Consider the following 16,638-nt stretch of genomic DNA (forward strand, 5'->3'; position numbering starts at 1 on the left):
CCTGCGGAAACCCCTGGGAATTCCCTTGCACAAATACACACAGAAGTGTTCTTTCTGAGCATTTAGACCTTTTAACCTTGAACTCAGCGTTTCAGTATTCATTGAGAAACGTCAGAGAGTTTTGACTGCATGATTGTTCACAAATATCCTCGCTACGACCCATCCTAATGAACAAAACGAAGAAATGCACTTCCAAACCATCGTAATATCGACTTGATCCGTGTCTAGGCTGACAGTGACAGTCTACAGCAATCTATGAATTTACCTTAGTGTCTATTTGACACATCTTTAATCACCTTTCATTGATCGGCCAGTTGAGCCATTTAACAGCCACAGGTTCATTAACAACTTCCTAAATCTCTCCCATCACGTTTATCGTGTCGGCCATTTTGACGTCTTGCACTTAATGTAAATGTATTACGACGTGCAGTCATTGAGACTGACTCACTGAGGTAGTTCTTAACAGACTTTTTTCATCAAGTGAGGTTATTATTTGAGTACATTCGATTCCAGAAACTACAAAAGTTGTTGAGCATGTTTAGCATACATAAGCTTATGTCACCTCTCGTTTTGGGGAACTATTTTTATTCCGCAATACAGCTGGTTGTTGTATGGTTGTCAGTGTAAATATGAAGTCATACGTCAAAGTCTACGTACGTTTTTTGAGGTAAAAATAGTGATTTACCTGCTGCCTTGATTATTTACCTGCTGCCTTGATTATCTACCTGCTGCCTTGATTATTTTCCTGCTGCCTTGATTATCTACCTGCTGCCTTGATTATCTACCTGCTGCCTTGATTATTTACCTGCTGTCTTGATTATTTACCTGCTGCCTTGATTATTTACCTGCTGTCTTGATTATTTACCTGCTGTCTTGATTATTTACCTGCTGCCTTGATTATTTACCTGCTGTCTTGATTATTTACCTGCTGTCTTGATTATTTACCTGCTGCCTTGATTATTTTCCTGCTGCCTTGATTATTTACCTGCTGCCTTGATTATTTACCTGCTGTCTTGATTATTTACCTGCTGTCTTGATTATTTACCTGCTGCCTTGATTATTTACCTGCTGCCTCGATTATCTACCTGCTGCCTTGATTATTTACCTGCTGCCTTGATTATTTACCTGCTGCTTTGATTATTTACCTGCTGCCTTGATTATTTACCTGCTGCCTTGATTATTTACCTGCTGCCTCGATTATCTACCTACTGCCTTGATTATTTACCTGCTGCCTTGATTATTTGCTAAATTACTGGTGTTTGGCTGACTGCATTAAAGACATGACCATGTTTTCAATCTAACTTGTTGTTTGCCAACGGTATTAAATGACTGCCACAGAAATGCTACAAAGTGGCCTTGCTCTAAGATTACCAGTGATTACAGAGGATGGTAATTGCCTTTGACAAAAGCCTGTGAAAGTTGAAACCATATGCCGGATGTTAATATCCGGATTAGTCACAGGTAGGTAAGGGACAAGAATTCAATCTCCTGGGGGCAGCCTAGGGTCTAGCACTTTCAAGACATTTTTTCTTCTCTGAAAGGAGAAGCTGAACAATTATTTCTTTTCACAACACATTATTTTTGGTATAAACCAGCATGTCCAACAATCATTTTTTGTGTGTGTTTGTTTGTTTGTTGTTTAATGCCGCACACAGCAATATTCCAGCTATATGACGGCGGTCTGTAAATAATCGAGTCTGGACCAGACAATCCAGTGATTGACATCATAAGCATTGATCCATGCAATTGGGATACGATGACATGCATCAACCATGTCAGTGAGCCTGACCACGCGATTCCCGTTAGTCGCCTCTTACGACAAGCATGGGTTGCTGAAGACCTATTCTAACCCGGATCTTCACGGGTCTTTTTTTTTTATGTGTGTATAAAACCTGAAGCGAAATGGGTTTTTTCCCTGTATGTTCTGGAACAATATGTTTTTTGTCGAATATCAAATAGTTGGTCCCAGTGTTACAACACCTGAAATATCAGCATGTGACTATAAGCTGAAAACTTGTCAAAACACAAAACAGTTAGATTTTTTCTCTTATAATCTATGGATAATGTGAGTCAAACTATGACTGATTTAAGGTAAAAACACCTGGATATAGTAAGTATTGGTCACATAACTTTTTGTGTGGTAGGATTAACAAGTGACTATAGAAAGGTGAGGTGAAATTGGTTTTAACGTCGCGTCCAAGATTATTGCACTTATATAGGGTGTGCATGCATGTGTGTATGTGTGTGTGTGTGGCTGCTTGTACTAGTCCGGACTTTTGGTATGACCCGGCCGGGGATCGTACTCCGGACCTTCCGCTCTCCGGGCGGACGCTCTACCACTAGACCACGGAGACAGTCTCTGTAGAAAGGTAAAACATTGATGACTGTTCAGTGCGGACCAATAGATATCCATCTTGGTAATTTTTAGAGTTACCAGTCCATCGGGATTGGCAGTTTCAAAAGCCCACAGGAACACTGAGTTGGAAAAAATAAATTTGTAATTACCGAAAATAATAATTTGCCTCTGGTGAAATGAATGTGTTGTGAAGAATTGTTCAGAGAGAAAAGTCTTGAAGCATGACTGATTTGAATATTCCGTTCGAACAAACAATACCAGCATGCTTCCCCCTCTGCGCTCTCTTAATGACAAATGCATAAAAATAAAGAGAAACATGAAATTTTTCACAGTATTTCATCATATGAAGTAATCATCATATAGGATAGAATTGCCTGAAATCAAAACCTGGCTACAAAATGATTCCTTCAGGACCAATTACTTGACTATTTATTGGTTCAGTCCAACCATATGTCTTTCATATAGTGTGTTCTTGATACCATGATATTAGGGCTAAGATGCAAATCCTCGTTTTTTGGTCATAATTGTGGTTTAACCACAGGGTGGATGTAGCGTTACAAGTTTCTTAAGATCTTGTTAAATCTTTGAGATTTGTTCTGCCTAATCTGCGTGGACAATCTGGACAATACACCATACTGTAGATGAATTGAGGCGGTTTAAGGTTCCTGTGAACCCGAGGTATGGTGTATTTCTGGTCAATTGTGCGTCTCCGCAGGAGTTGGATAATGATAGCATCCATCTAGACAGGTCATTATCTTCTGTAGAAACACGGCTCAGGGGAGAAGTGTCTTAAAAAGTTGTTTTTTTGAAAAACTTGGCGAAGAGTTTTGTGTAAAGTTGGTCAAGGTAATTAGGTATTAGGAGCGAGCAGATGTTTTTGACAAAGTCTTGTGAAAGATTTGTCACATGGTTGGTTTTCGTGCTGGGTCTTACATAGGCATCATGTGCAGCCATCTTGTGTTAATTATGAATCCTTACATGAATGCCATGATGACAGGGGAGGTATTGAGCTCATGGCCATGCTGTTAGGTTGTAGGATGCTGACTGGGGTGGATCTGATGATACATACAAGGTGCTGGGTGGGTCTCGTGTACACCTCCATCCCTCCATACCAGGTGCTGCGTGGCCCCTAGTATCTCAATGTCTCCCTGTGGGGTTGTTGGGTAGAATGGGCCCCTAGTATCTCCATGTCTCCCTGTGGGGTTGTTGGGTAGAATGGGCCCCTAGTATCTCCATGTCTCCCTGTGGGGTTGTAGGGTAGAATGGGTCCCTAGTATTTCAATGTCTCCCTGTGGGGTTGTAGGGCAGAATGGGCCCCAAGTATCTCAATGACTCCCTGTGGGATTGTAGGGTAGAATGGGCCCCTAGTATGTCAATGTCTCCCTGTGGGGTTGTAGGGCAGAATGGGCCCCTAGTATCTCCATGTCTCCCTGTGGGGTTGTTGGGCAGAATGGGCCCCTAGTATCTCAATGTCTCCCTGTGGGGTTGTAGGGTAGAATGGGCCCCTAGTATGTCAATGTCTCCCTGTGGGGTTGTAGGGCAGAATGGGTCCCTAGTATCTCCATGTCTCCCTATGGGGTTGTAGGGTTGAATGGGCCCCTAGTATTCCATGCTTGTCTCCCTATGGGGTTGTAGGGCAGAATGGGCCCCTAGTATCTCAATGTCTCCCTGTGGGGTTGTAGGGTTGAATGGGCCCCTAGTATCTCAATGTCTCCCTGTGGGATTATAGGGTAGAATGGGCCCCTAGTATCTCAATGTCTCCCTGTGGGGTTGTAGGGCAGAATGGGCCCCTAGTATCTCAATGTCTCCCTGTGGGATTATAGGGCAGAATGGGCCCCTAGTATCTCAATGTCTCCCTGTGGGATTGTAGGGCAGAATGGGCCCCTAGTATCTCAATGTCTCCCTGTGGGGTTGTAGGGCAGAATGGGCCCCTAGTATGTCAATATCTCCCTGTGGGGTTGTTGGGTAAATGGGCCCCTAGTATCTCAATGTCTCCCTGTGGGGTTGTTGGGTAGAATGGGCCCCTAGTATCTCCATGTCTCCCTGTGGGGTTGTTGGGTAGAATGGGCCCCTAGTATCTCCATGACTCCCTGTGGGGTTGTAGGGCAGAATGGGCCCCTAGTATCTCCATGACTCCCTGTGGGGTTGTAGGGCAGAATGGGCCCCTAGTATCTCAATGACTCCCTGTGGGATTGTAGGGTAGAATGGGCCCCTAGTATCTGAATGTCTCCCTGTGGGGTTGTAGGGCAGAATGGGCCCCTAGTATCTCATGCTTGTCTCCCTGTGGGGTTGTTGGGCAGAATGGGCCCCTAGTATCTCAATGTCTCCCTGTGGGGTTGTAGGGTAGAATGGGCCCCTAGTATGTCAATGTCTCCCTGTGGGGTTGTAGGGCAGAATGGGCCCCTAGTATCTCCATGTCTCCCTGTGGGGTTGTAGGGTTGAATGGGCCCCTAGTATTCCATGCTTGTCTCCCTATGGGGTTGTAGGGCAGAATGGGCCCCTAGTATCTCAATGTCTCCCTGTGGGGTTGTAGGGTTGAATGGGCCCCTAGTATCTCAATGTCTCCCTGTGGGATTATAGGGTAGAATGGGCCCCTAGTATCTCAATGTCTCCCTGTGGGGTTGTAGGGCAGAATGGGCCCCTAGTATCTCAATGTCTCCCTGTGGGATTATAGGGCAGAATGGGCCCCTAGTATCTCAATGTCTCCCTGTGGGATTGTAGGGCAGAATGGGCCCCTAGTATCTCAATGTCTCCCTGTGGGGTTGTAGGGCAGAATGGGCCCCTAGTATGTCAATGTCTCCCTGTGGGGTTGTTGGGTAAATGGGCCCCTAGTATCTCAATGTCTCCCTGTGGGGTTGTTGGGTAGAATGGGCCCCTAGTATCTCCATGACTCCCTGTGGGGTTGTAGGGCAGAATGGGCCCCTAGTATCTCCATGACTCCCTGTGGGGTTGTAGGGCAGAATGGGCCCCTAGTATCTCAATGACTCCCTGTGGGATTGTAGGGTAGAATGGGCCCCTAGTATCTGAATGTCTCCCTGTGGGGTTGTAGGGCAGAATGGGCCCCTAGTATCTCATGCTTGTCTCCCTGTGGGGTTGTTGGGCAGAATGGGCCCCTAGTATCTCAATGTCTCCCTGTGGGGTTGTAGGGTAGAATGGGCCCCTAGTATGTCAATGTCTCCCTGTGGGGTTGTAGGGCAGAATGGGCCCCTAGTATCTCAATGTCTCCCTGTGGGGTTGTAGGGTAGAATGGGCCCCTAGTTTCTCAATGTCTCCCTGTGGGGTTGTAGGGTAGAATGGGCCCCTAGTATCTCAATGTCTCCCTGTGGGGTTGTAGGGCAGAATGGGCCCCAAGTATCTCAATGTCTCCCTGTGGGGGTGTAGGGCAGAATGGGCCCCTAGTATCTCAATGTCTCCCTGTGGGGTTGTAGGGCAGAATGGGCCCCTAGTATCTCAATGTCTCCCAGTGGGTTTGTAGGGTAGAATGGGCCTCTAGTATCTCAATGTCTCCCTGTGGGGTTGTAGGGTAGAATGGGCCTCTAGTATCTCAATATCTCCCTGTGGGGTTGTAGGGCAGAATGGGCCTCTAGTATCTCAATGTCTCCCTGTGGGGTTGTATGGCAGAATGGGCCCCTAGTATCTCAATGTCTCCCTGTGGGGTTGTAGGGCAGAATGGGCCTCTAGTATCTCAATGTCTCCCTGTGGGGTTGAATGGCAGAATGGGCCTCTAGTATCTCAATGTCTCCCTGTGGGGTTGTATGGCAGAATGGGCCTCTAGTATCTCAATGTCTCCCTGTGGGGTTGTAGGGTAGTATCTCAATGTCTCCCTGTGGGGTTGTAGGGTAGAATGGGCACCTAGTATCTCAATGTCTCCCTGTGGGGTTGTAGGGTAGAATGGGCCCCTAGTATCTCAATGTCTCCCTGTGGGGTTGTAGGGTTGAATGGGCCTCTAGTATCTCAATGTCTCCCTGTGGGGTTGTAGGGTTGAATGGGCCCCTAGTATCTCATGCTTGTCTCCCTGTGGGATTATAGGGCAGAATGGGCCTCTAGTATCTCAATGTCTCCCTGTGGGGTTGTAGGGCAGAATGGGCCCCTAGTATCTCAATGTCTCCCTGTGGAATTGTTGGGTAGAATGGGCCCCTAGTGTCTCAATGTCTCCCTGTGGGGTTGTAGGGTAGAATGGGCCCCTAGTATCTCAATGTCTCCCTGTGGGGTTGTATGGCAGAATGGGCCCCTAGTATCTCAATGTCTCCCTGTGGGGTTGTAGGGTAGAATGGGCCCCTAGTATCTCAATGTCTCCCTGTGGGATTGTAGGGCAGAATGGGCCCCTAGTATCTCAATGTCTCCCTGTGGGGTTGTAGGGTAGAATGGGCCCCTAGTATCTCAATGTCTTCCTGTGGGGTTGTAGGGTAGAATGGGCCCCTAGTATCTCAATGTCTCCCTGTGGGGTTGTAGGGTAGAATGGGCCCCTAGTATCTCAATGTCTCCCTGTGGAATTGTAGGGCAGAATGGGCCCCAGTAGTCTGTCATCTCTGTACATGATCCTTCTCTGACCATCTGGCTTCTGTTACAGATGCAGCCAGCACACGGTGCTGGACATCGCCTACTACGACCCAACGTCGCTGTCCCTGCTGCTGCAGGAGGAGGGGGAGGATGGCCGCCCCGTGCTGCTGCAGCTCTCCATGTCCATCCTCAACTCCAGCAAGTTCACCAAGTTGGCCACCACGGAGAACATTGCCTCTCTCAGTCACATGTAGGTAGAGTCAGTCACATGGAGAATATTGCAAGTCATTTCCATGACTGGAATATGAACTACCGTATTCAACGTAATAAGCGCCCCGCTCTAATAAGCGCCCACGGCGATATTTGCTAATATATTGGCTAATGAACAAACCCAATCAGCACCCCTTCCGATTGATCAATGTACACAAGACTTTTTTATTCGTGTATAATACGCACTCGTGTGTTATATCACCCTTAATTATGGGCAATTAAATTCTTGAAAAATATATCCGTCGCATGTAAACATTTCAGGCTGTTAGCATAAACCACGAAATTTACGATCTTTCAACTCAAAATAATATTCTAATAAGCGCCCCCTATTTCTAATTTTGAGAGCGCCCTGGGCGCTTATTACGTTGAATACGGTAATTTAGGACGAGCGTTGCAGTGTTATTTGTCGCTTCCATGAATCTGCTGTGATAAGGTGGGGCACTTGTTGTGTTGTGGTCAGTCACCACGATGGACAAAAGGGCTTGCTGTGTTTGGGGCCTCCTTTATTGTAACAAGAGTAACTTCCTCAAATTCTGTACAAGACCTCTCCCACTTTTGGAACCATAAACTATAACAATATTTAGATTTGATTCAGGAAAGAGAAACAGATTATCATATTTCAAAGAATATTTTCTATGTGAAACCACCTTATTTTTCTGAAAAATCTCCATGAATCAAAATATTATCACATAAGCATGACCATGAATAACTAAACTGCCCTCGGCAACCAACAATAGCTTCCGCCACGTTACTCGGCATTGTCCCGAGTATCGGCATCCGTTAACTCTCATCGGCTGATCCAACCTTGATCGTCGTGGGCACAATATGGGTGTCCTCCTCAACACTAGGTGGGTCATCCCATTGTCTACAGGGCAGAGGGGCAACCCAGGTCAACTCTAATGTCCCTCCTTTCAAAGAGAGCAGGAGCCATCTTTGTCAGCCCCCTGTCTCCTTCAAGGGATTCACCCTCCTGATTTGAATGCTGGGTGAAGTCAGGTGGGGAGGGCGTGTGTCTTGAGGGGAAGAGGTCCGGGCATCCGTGGTGATCCTTGCCCCCCCTAGAGAAAGATGGTTCATGGAGAAACACTGATGACTCTTCAGCTGGAGGAGGAACAAAGATAGTCCACAGATGTCTCCCAACCTCTGACCTTCTGTTCTGCTAATCATCCAATCAGATAAAAAGTGTGCCAATCTTTATGAAATATCTGTGACTTTATGGATGTATTAGAAGGTGTGGATTGAGGGGCCGACTGATTGAGGGAGTGTGGCCAGATGGAGATGTACGTCTTTGATGTCTTGTCTTGTCAGCTGGGCTTGTGGCTTGTGTTGAACCTTTTGACTTGTTCCGCGAGACAGGTCCGACAAGGGGACACATGGTACCTAGGTTAAAGCTTGAATCAAGAGGAATTAGGGGAAAGACTAGCCACTAGTCCGAAGCCCAAGCCTAAAAGAATTCTGTTTGGTCTACTAAGCTGAGCTAGTAATCTAATTACAACATCACAAATCTACCAAAAAATTCTGGATATTAGACACAAAAGTGTTTGGCACAGACTGAAGAATTGTCAGCACTTGGTCATTAAATAAGGCCCATTCCATTCAGCTGCTTAAGATTTGGCTACTCAAGCCATAGACATTTTTTTCAATCATTAAGTACTACTTGTGGAATACTGCTATTGTTCCATGATATATGAGTTCTTAGGATATATATGGATATATGAATCGGCTATATATCAGCTATATAACTGCAATAGCATGAAGACACCTCAAAATAAACTTGCAATTACTACTGTAAATCTTGAAATTAATCTGTCGCCAAATCAATATGACTGCTGACATTTTGCCAAAAATGCGACTCAATATTAATGCGACTTGGGTTTATATTACCGCTATCCAAAGAGTGCAGTGAGGCTGTCTTATTGTTGATAGTCATTTGGAGACATAAATGAGAGACCGCCTCCGTCTGTCTGAGTGGGGTAATTATGTTAAACTCTGGCATGGTATCTCAGTGAGCTAGCACTATAAATCGGCATCAGTCCGGACTAGTACAAGCAGCCGCACACACACACACACAAACATGCACGTCGCTATATGAGTGCAATAATCTTGGATGCAACGTTAAACCCCATTTCACCTCACCTCACCCCATGAATGAGAAGTTTAGTTAATGGGTGCAAAGACCACTCACAATTTTTGCAGTTTATTCACGCTCACGTTAATTTCAAGAATTACGGTATTTACCAAGTAGGCTTTGTCTATCATGTAAATTTGTTTCATTTGATTTAACTGATCAGCTTTATCCCGTAAGTTAAAAAGTTTCAGCCAGATGTCTTGGCACACAGCCGCCCAAAATGGCCATTGGTGATTCCAGGCACTTCACATTGAGTGGCATGCTGTCCAATGTTTTCTTTTCAAACATTTCCATGCACAAGGTAGTATTAAAAATATCTGTTTTGCTTCGAAATGAATGATAATTGCCATTTAAAAGGTATGTCCTCAGTTTGAACTTGTAGAAATTGATTAAGGAAAGTTCCAGACAAGGTATATGTGACAGATTGTGTAGAGTGTGTCTACTTTGTCTTTGTACATGTCCCAAAGTTGACCTTAAAAACATTTCTGTTGATAACTAGCTTTCATTATTTCAAGGTCAGTCTATGGTCAGTTGTCCTCAGCAAAAAACACTCCCTTGTAATTTGTAGAAACATAACTCTCAACACAACAGAAGCTTGTCCTAAGCCTGAACCTACGGTAGAACACAGATTATCACCTTCGTCAAGTGTGTCAAGAGCTGGGTAATTTCGTATTAATCAACTACTGTAACCGGAAAATGTTGGAAACGCTTGTAATTACAACTTCATATTCCTTCTAAAACCAACAGCATGAACTTAATAAACTATTACAGCTCTCCTGAACTTCATCTAAACAATGAACGAAATAACCACCCCGATTCCATCACAGAAACTTTGTTACTGTGGGAGCCACCCTGTAATTACTAATTTCGATGACCATTTATCAACAAAGTTGGTGGACAAAAAAGGTGTGATTATCACCTCAGCTATGACAGCTGGCCCCCCAACCAGGCACAACGAGTCGACTCGCCCCCATGGCCTGAGGGGGTCAGGGTGGGAGGGCAGTGTGGGGTAGTGTTTGTCAGCTTGGGGGTCTGTTACGGAGCACTGACATTCAATTAGAAATGTTTATCAGTGGAACAAGTCGTACACTGTTGATGGAGGTAAATCTGAATTGTGTCACCTTGCTTGAGGTGAGGGGAGGATATGACGTTTCTTTGTATATTTGGAGAGTCATGGGAGATTGGACATTGAAACTGATCTGAGTTAATCTATGGAAAAAAACATCCCTTTGGCACTTTGATAGCAATAATATATTTACTATTAAATTATGAGATTATCAACACTTAGTGTCTTTTTTCAAAACATGTTGATATCTTACCGGCCATAACCTGGGGACATATCTGCCCTTTATTGAATTTGACCGCCTCCGTGGTCAAGTGGTAGAGAGCCCGCCTGGAGAGCAGAAGGTCCAGGGTTTGATCTCTGGCCGCGGCATACCAAAAGACGTTAAAAGATGGTACTTGTTGTTACCCTGTCTGGCGCTTGTCATTAAGGGGCTAAAACAAGAACTGGTTAGCTCGGAGTCAGTGTACTGTGTCTGAGTGGGGTATTCATGTTATTCTGTGGCATGGTATCTCAGTGAGCTAGCACTATAAATCGTCATCAATCCAGACTAGTACAAGCAGCCACACACCCAAACACATGTGCATGCACGTCGCTATATAAGTGCAATAATCTTGGATGCGACGTTAAACCCCATTTCACCTCACCTTTTCTGAAATGTATCCTGTTTCAAGTATCAGGTTCTAATGCCTGAGGATGAATCATTAAGAATGAAAAAGAAAATGAACTTACAGTTACTGTTCATATTGAGCCTTACCTGTGAAGATCTGGGTTAGAAATGATTCTCAGCAACTCATGCTTGCCGCAAGAGGCGACTAATGGGATTGGGTGTTCAGGCTCGCTGACTTGGTTAATACATGTCATCGTATCCCAATTGCGTGGATCGATGCTTATGATGTCGATCACTGGACTGTCTGGTCCAGACTCGATTATTTACAGACCACCGTCTTATAGCTGGAATATGCAAGGGCCTGGAGATAAAGCTTCATCAGCAATGTGCATGGTGACATGATACATTTGGCATCTGGGTCAGTGGTGTCATTTGAGGATGACAAATTGTATTAAATTTATTTAATATATGGAATTATATTTTCTTTGGAATGTATTCTCATCTCTGTTGGTTTGTAATCTTAACACACGATCAAGAAATACATGTCTGTTTAAACAGTATTTGTTTCAAAGAATACCATCATACCTAAAGACGTTAAAAGATGGTAATTGTTGTTACCCTGTCTGGCGCTAAGCTTTAAGGGGCTAAAACAAGGACTGGTTGGCTACTGTGTCTGAGTGGGGTATTCATGTTAAACTGTGGCATGGTATCTCAGTGAGCTAGCACTATAAATCACAGTTCTGACTAAACAGTTCTGACTACTACAAGCACCATACCCACATACCTGGTACTTACATTGGAAGTGATTGATCAAGTGAATATGTTTTCAACATGTCTCCCATTATGTAACACAATTTATCATATAATGGGTATGTTACTCAGCAAGATAAATTTGACAGATAAAAACGGTATCCATATGGGTCATACACAGATAAATATGCAAATATGAAAGGTCAGAATTGACAGTTAGGGATCCGGACAAGGTACGGTACTGGTAAAGCTTTGATCAGAAGTTGTCTTGATGTGATGTCAATAGGAACATTTTCAGACTTCTTTTACGAACTACAATATTGTCAACCTCAGATAACAGGAAAACTTATTCATACAAATGACAGTCATACTCAACTTCCATGTGTCATTGTGTGGGACTTTTAAGAGAATAATGTGTTTACTGTGTTGGTCCAGAAATGAGATGGACATCGGCAGTTTGGTCAGCGAGCACTCCTACCGCCATCTGGAGAACATGAAGGCCCACTCCTTCGCTGTCAGCGGCACCCGGAAGACGGCCACTGTTGTAAGTAGGGGACCTGACTCTGGATCCAATTTAGTCACCCCGTGACAAACAAGTTTCACCATCCCTGAACAGATGGCCACAGTACCAGGGCACGTGTTTTCACGGACACTGTCAATAGTGAATTGTTTGATGGGCATTACTTAGAAGTTGACAGATGACAAAGTAGACACAATTTATGGATAGCAACTTCTTTAATACTGTAAAGGTGACGTTTCGGTATAGATCCTTATACCTTTATCAAGCAAGACTGTCAATAGTGTTGCCTTCTTGCGAACTATAAACCTAGGAAAATAATTCAAACCAAACGTTCTTTCTCATTTTATGTCCATCTTTGAAATCCATACTATTTTTTTATGTTGTTTGGGAAATTAAACACCTGATTTTTTTCTTCCATTTCAGTTGTTTTCCTCCAAACGTCGCGTGAGAATCTTCCTCATGGATGCAGAAGAGGAAGAAGATGATGACGATGAGGAAGATATCACCCACGGAGATGGGGAGATGGACAAGTCCCAAACGGAGAGCCAATCAGAACCGAGGGCGGAGGACAGCCAGGTGATGGAGGACGTTGGTGGGGACGAGGACAAGGAGAACACCTCCAGCATCTACTCCGAGGACTCGTGAAGGTCAAGGTCATACGCCATGGCTCTATTGATTGAGGTTGTACACAGCTTTAAGCAATATTACTGCATTCTCACGGCAGGGTACACAAAGAATGAGCTGCATGTGGGATTCAAACCCTGGTTTGAGCATCAAAATCAAATCCTTTGGCTACTCTGCTACCCCTCGATCCCTAAAAGCTGCAATCTCTCCTGTCACCAGGGACTCATGACATGCAGTGCAATATCACAACCTATGCACCAACTAGGATGATGTCTGCCTCCATTATAACCAAACCATATACATGATATTGAGAATGTGGTAGAAAACCTACATCATCCAAACTTACTAACTACAATTTCCTCAAAGCTTGAAGACTTAATGTACCAGTATGTACTTCCAGTCCAAAAATATTACTTCATGACCTTGACCTTGACCTTAGGACAACTTCTTATGATCCAACAATTACCTATGTCTTTGGATTGTAAAGAGGCGGTCGGGTAGCCTAGTGGTTAAAGTGTTTGCTCATTATGCCGAAGACCCGGGGTTCGATTCTCGACTTGGGTACAATGTGTGAAGCCCATTTCTGGTGTCCCTCGCTGTGATATTGCTTGAATATTGCTAAAAGCGGCGTAAAACCATACTCACTCACTCACTTCGGATTGTACAAGTGAAAGTGCCACAGTAACTGCCAGTGATGAAGCCATGTTTCACAATAACCTCAAAGATAACCTTGACCTATAATAAACATAGCACCAACATTTAATGTGGTAAGATTTGTAGAGATACATGGACCCCATGCAAGAGAAAGTATATGCCAAGTTTAATTTTGAGAATATGTGACAACATACTTTTTTGTGAATTTCTCCATACAAGGGCTATATGGAATGTATTCAACATAATAAGCGCACAGGCCGCTCTCAAAATTAGAAATGGGGGGCTCTTATTAGAATTTCTTTTTGGCGAAAAACAAGAGTTGAGAGATTTACATTTCGTCATTTATGCTGACGGCCTGAAATGTTTATATACGACAGATATATTTCCCATAATTAAGGGTGCATATAACATACGTATTAAACAAGAATAAATATGTCTTGTGTACATTGATCAATTGGAAAGGGTGCTAACTGGGATTGTTCACTAGCCAATATATTAGCAAATATCGCCATGGGCGCTTATTAGGGCAGGGCTCTTATTACGTCGAATACGGTAAGTCCATTGAAAAATGATCTTGGATGTCGATAATCTCAGTCTAGTAGTCATTTTAAGAATTGGCAGCAGCAGCAGCAGCAGCAGTGGCAGTCAAATTCCAACACTAAATTAAAAAGCAGTTCTGATTCATGAGGCTGCTAATAAGCACTGAACAAAACCATGAATGAGAAACCATTCCTCCGATTTAATGAGATAAACATTAATATGCTTTTTGTTAAGGGTCATTTGTTCTTTTCCCTTGCGGGGCGGTTGGGTAGCCTAGTGGTTAAAGCGTTCGCTCGTCATGCAAATGACCCGGGTTCGATTCCTGACATGGATACAATGTGTGAAGCCCATTTCTGGTGCCCCCTGTCATGACACTGCCGGAATATTGCTAAAAGCGGCGTAAAACCAAACTCACTCACTCACTCACTTTACCCTTGCACATACTGGATGGAGTTGTTGCAACAGGTCAGGGAAAAGGACTTGTTTCTTCCGGTAATCATTAGAATAATGACAGCTAACAAGAAATTATTATTCGTCCTTAAGACATCTTTAAGATGGGTCAGCTTGCTCAGGCCAAGGGTCTAATATTCTCTCTGGGTTGTCTGGATTATTTAAACATATCAATACAGTGGTAGAAACTAACAGTTTTAGTCCATTAGTCATTATAATGATAACATATAGCAAACCCCTTAGAAATGGCAATTTTCTACTAGTCCTTACGATACTTTAACTATTTGGCAGTTTGGCAAGGACTACAGGACTAGTGCCAATATCTATCAATATTAATACCGCATTCTACGTAATAAGCGCCCAGGGTGCTCTCAAAATTAGAAATAGAGGGCTCTTATTAGAATATTATTTTGGTGAAAAAAAACATAGTTGAAAGATAAATTTTGTGGTTTGTGCTTATTCAATAGCCAATATATCAGCAAGTATCCCTGTGGGCGCGTATTAGAGCGGGGCACTTATTACGTCTAATACGGTATGTGGTTTATTTGATAGTTTGGATATGAACACTATGAAGACAGAGAAGGTAATAAATCACCCGGAACTTTTACTATAGTTTCTTGTAGATCCCAGCAAGAAACTAAAAATTGAATTTAGTTGGATTTTATGTTGTTATATGTATGTTTGAGATACTGTAATCTGCCCGATATGAATCCCATGTTGTTAGTGTATAGTGAACTAGTGAACTAGTGCCGGGGATGGTAATACTCTGCACCTGTGTTCTGTTCCATGGTTTCACTACTACTGGTTGTTGGTACGCAGCCCTCAGCACCAGGAGTATGTAGTCTGTATGTCTCACTACTACAGGTTGTTGGGGGCACGAGTGGCCCAGTCGTCTAAGGCGCCGCGATTCGCTGTGCAGAGTTGCGTCCCTTGGGCAAGCCAGGAACCTATGATTGTGGGTTCGAATCCTGATTCGCCCCGATTATGTTTCTAGGTTTGTCAGCACTATATCCATGCTCGTGGGTTTCACCGAAGTGGTCAACGTCTGAGACCTGCATCACTTTGGGCTTTCCTCCCACATTAAGCTGACATGCGAGGATATAACTGGAATATTGTTAAAAGCTGCGTTAAACTTAACTCACACACTCACTCACTCACTCACTGTTGGTACGCAGCCCTCAGTACCAGGAGTATGTAGTCTGTATGATCAGACATGTGAACATTGTTACCAATTGTATGTATATTGGATTTCCAGGCTGGATGTATTTGTACAATACATGTTGTGTAGAAGAGTCCACTGTTGTTACAGTGCAATAAACCTGTATCTGCTTTCACAGTGGTTGGTGCTTATATTTTACTGGTGCTTCAAACACTATAGACATTTTTTGTTTTCCAAGTGGCCTTCAGGTCATCCTCAACGGTAAGCAATTGTTTAACACCACAGTCTGCAATTTTCCAGCGACATGATGGAGATGTGTAAGTAAGTAATCTAGTCTGGGTCAGACAAGCCAGATTTACAAATCCTCGCACCTGGATTCCCAAGAAGGGAGAGAATTTCATCAAGATTTCATCTGCAAGCTCGAATTCAGATGAGGCATTTCTGAGTGTGAACTGATTTAATGCTATGATGACACGCAATCAACCAAGTCACCTGATCCATTTGGTCACCTCTCATGACCAGCCTGGGTTGCTGGGGCCCAATAATCTCAGAATACACCAATCTCATTAAAATCATATCTAAGTTCTAGCTGCCGCTAAACAAAGATCTGAGGACATCCCTTTACAGGTGATGTCAGAACGATCTTTCGCAAACTTGGACCGACCACTGAAATTACTAACAAGAAGTCGACATCAGCCAATTAGAAAGCAACTTTCTCTAGTTTTACGGCACTCGTTGCAACCTGGCGACTTCCATTTCAGACTATGCTTGAAAAAAATGTTGACACAGTTCTCGATTAAAATTTTGAAAACTGAACAAATGAACATTCAAGAATGTCTTATATATGGTTGCCATTATATGGCAGTGCTTCCCACGTACCATGCAACGCCTCTTCCGTTCAAATGTTTATTCCATTGAAGCGAGAGATATACGATGATTCTGACGGAATCAGTCGTATGGGCCGTAACTGTCGTTTGGGATACCCGGTGTTAACGTTTCGAGGTTGCATTCCAA

At 43.7% G+C, this 16,638-nt stretch overlaps 1 protein-coding gene across 1 annotated transcript in view; it reads left to right on the top strand.

Moving 5' to 3' along the window:
• Positions 1–15,797, top strand: part of LOC139452022 (anaphase-promoting complex subunit 4-like) — a 171,673-nt gene extending 155,876 nt beyond the window's left edge. Inside the window, exons 25-27 of the mRNA XM_071233301.1 lie at positions 6,927–7,106; positions 12,113–12,221; positions 12,621–15,797. Of these exons, the coding sequence (XP_071089402.1) occupies positions 6,927–7,106; positions 12,113–12,221; positions 12,621–12,842 (511 nt within the window). The 3' untranslated portion in view covers positions 12,843–15,797. The remainder of the gene's footprint in view (positions 1–6,926; positions 7,107–12,112; positions 12,222–12,620) is intronic.
• Positions 15,798–16,638: the final 841 nt, after the last annotated feature.

This window comes from Haliotis cracherodii, unplaced genomic scaffold, assembly GCF_022045235.1.
Source record: "Haliotis cracherodii isolate W230 unplaced genomic scaffold, xgHalCrac1.p SCAF_9, whole genome shotgun sequence".
Classification (NCBI taxonomy): domain Eukaryota; kingdom Metazoa; phylum Mollusca; class Gastropoda; order Lepetellida; family Haliotidae; genus Haliotis; species Haliotis cracherodii.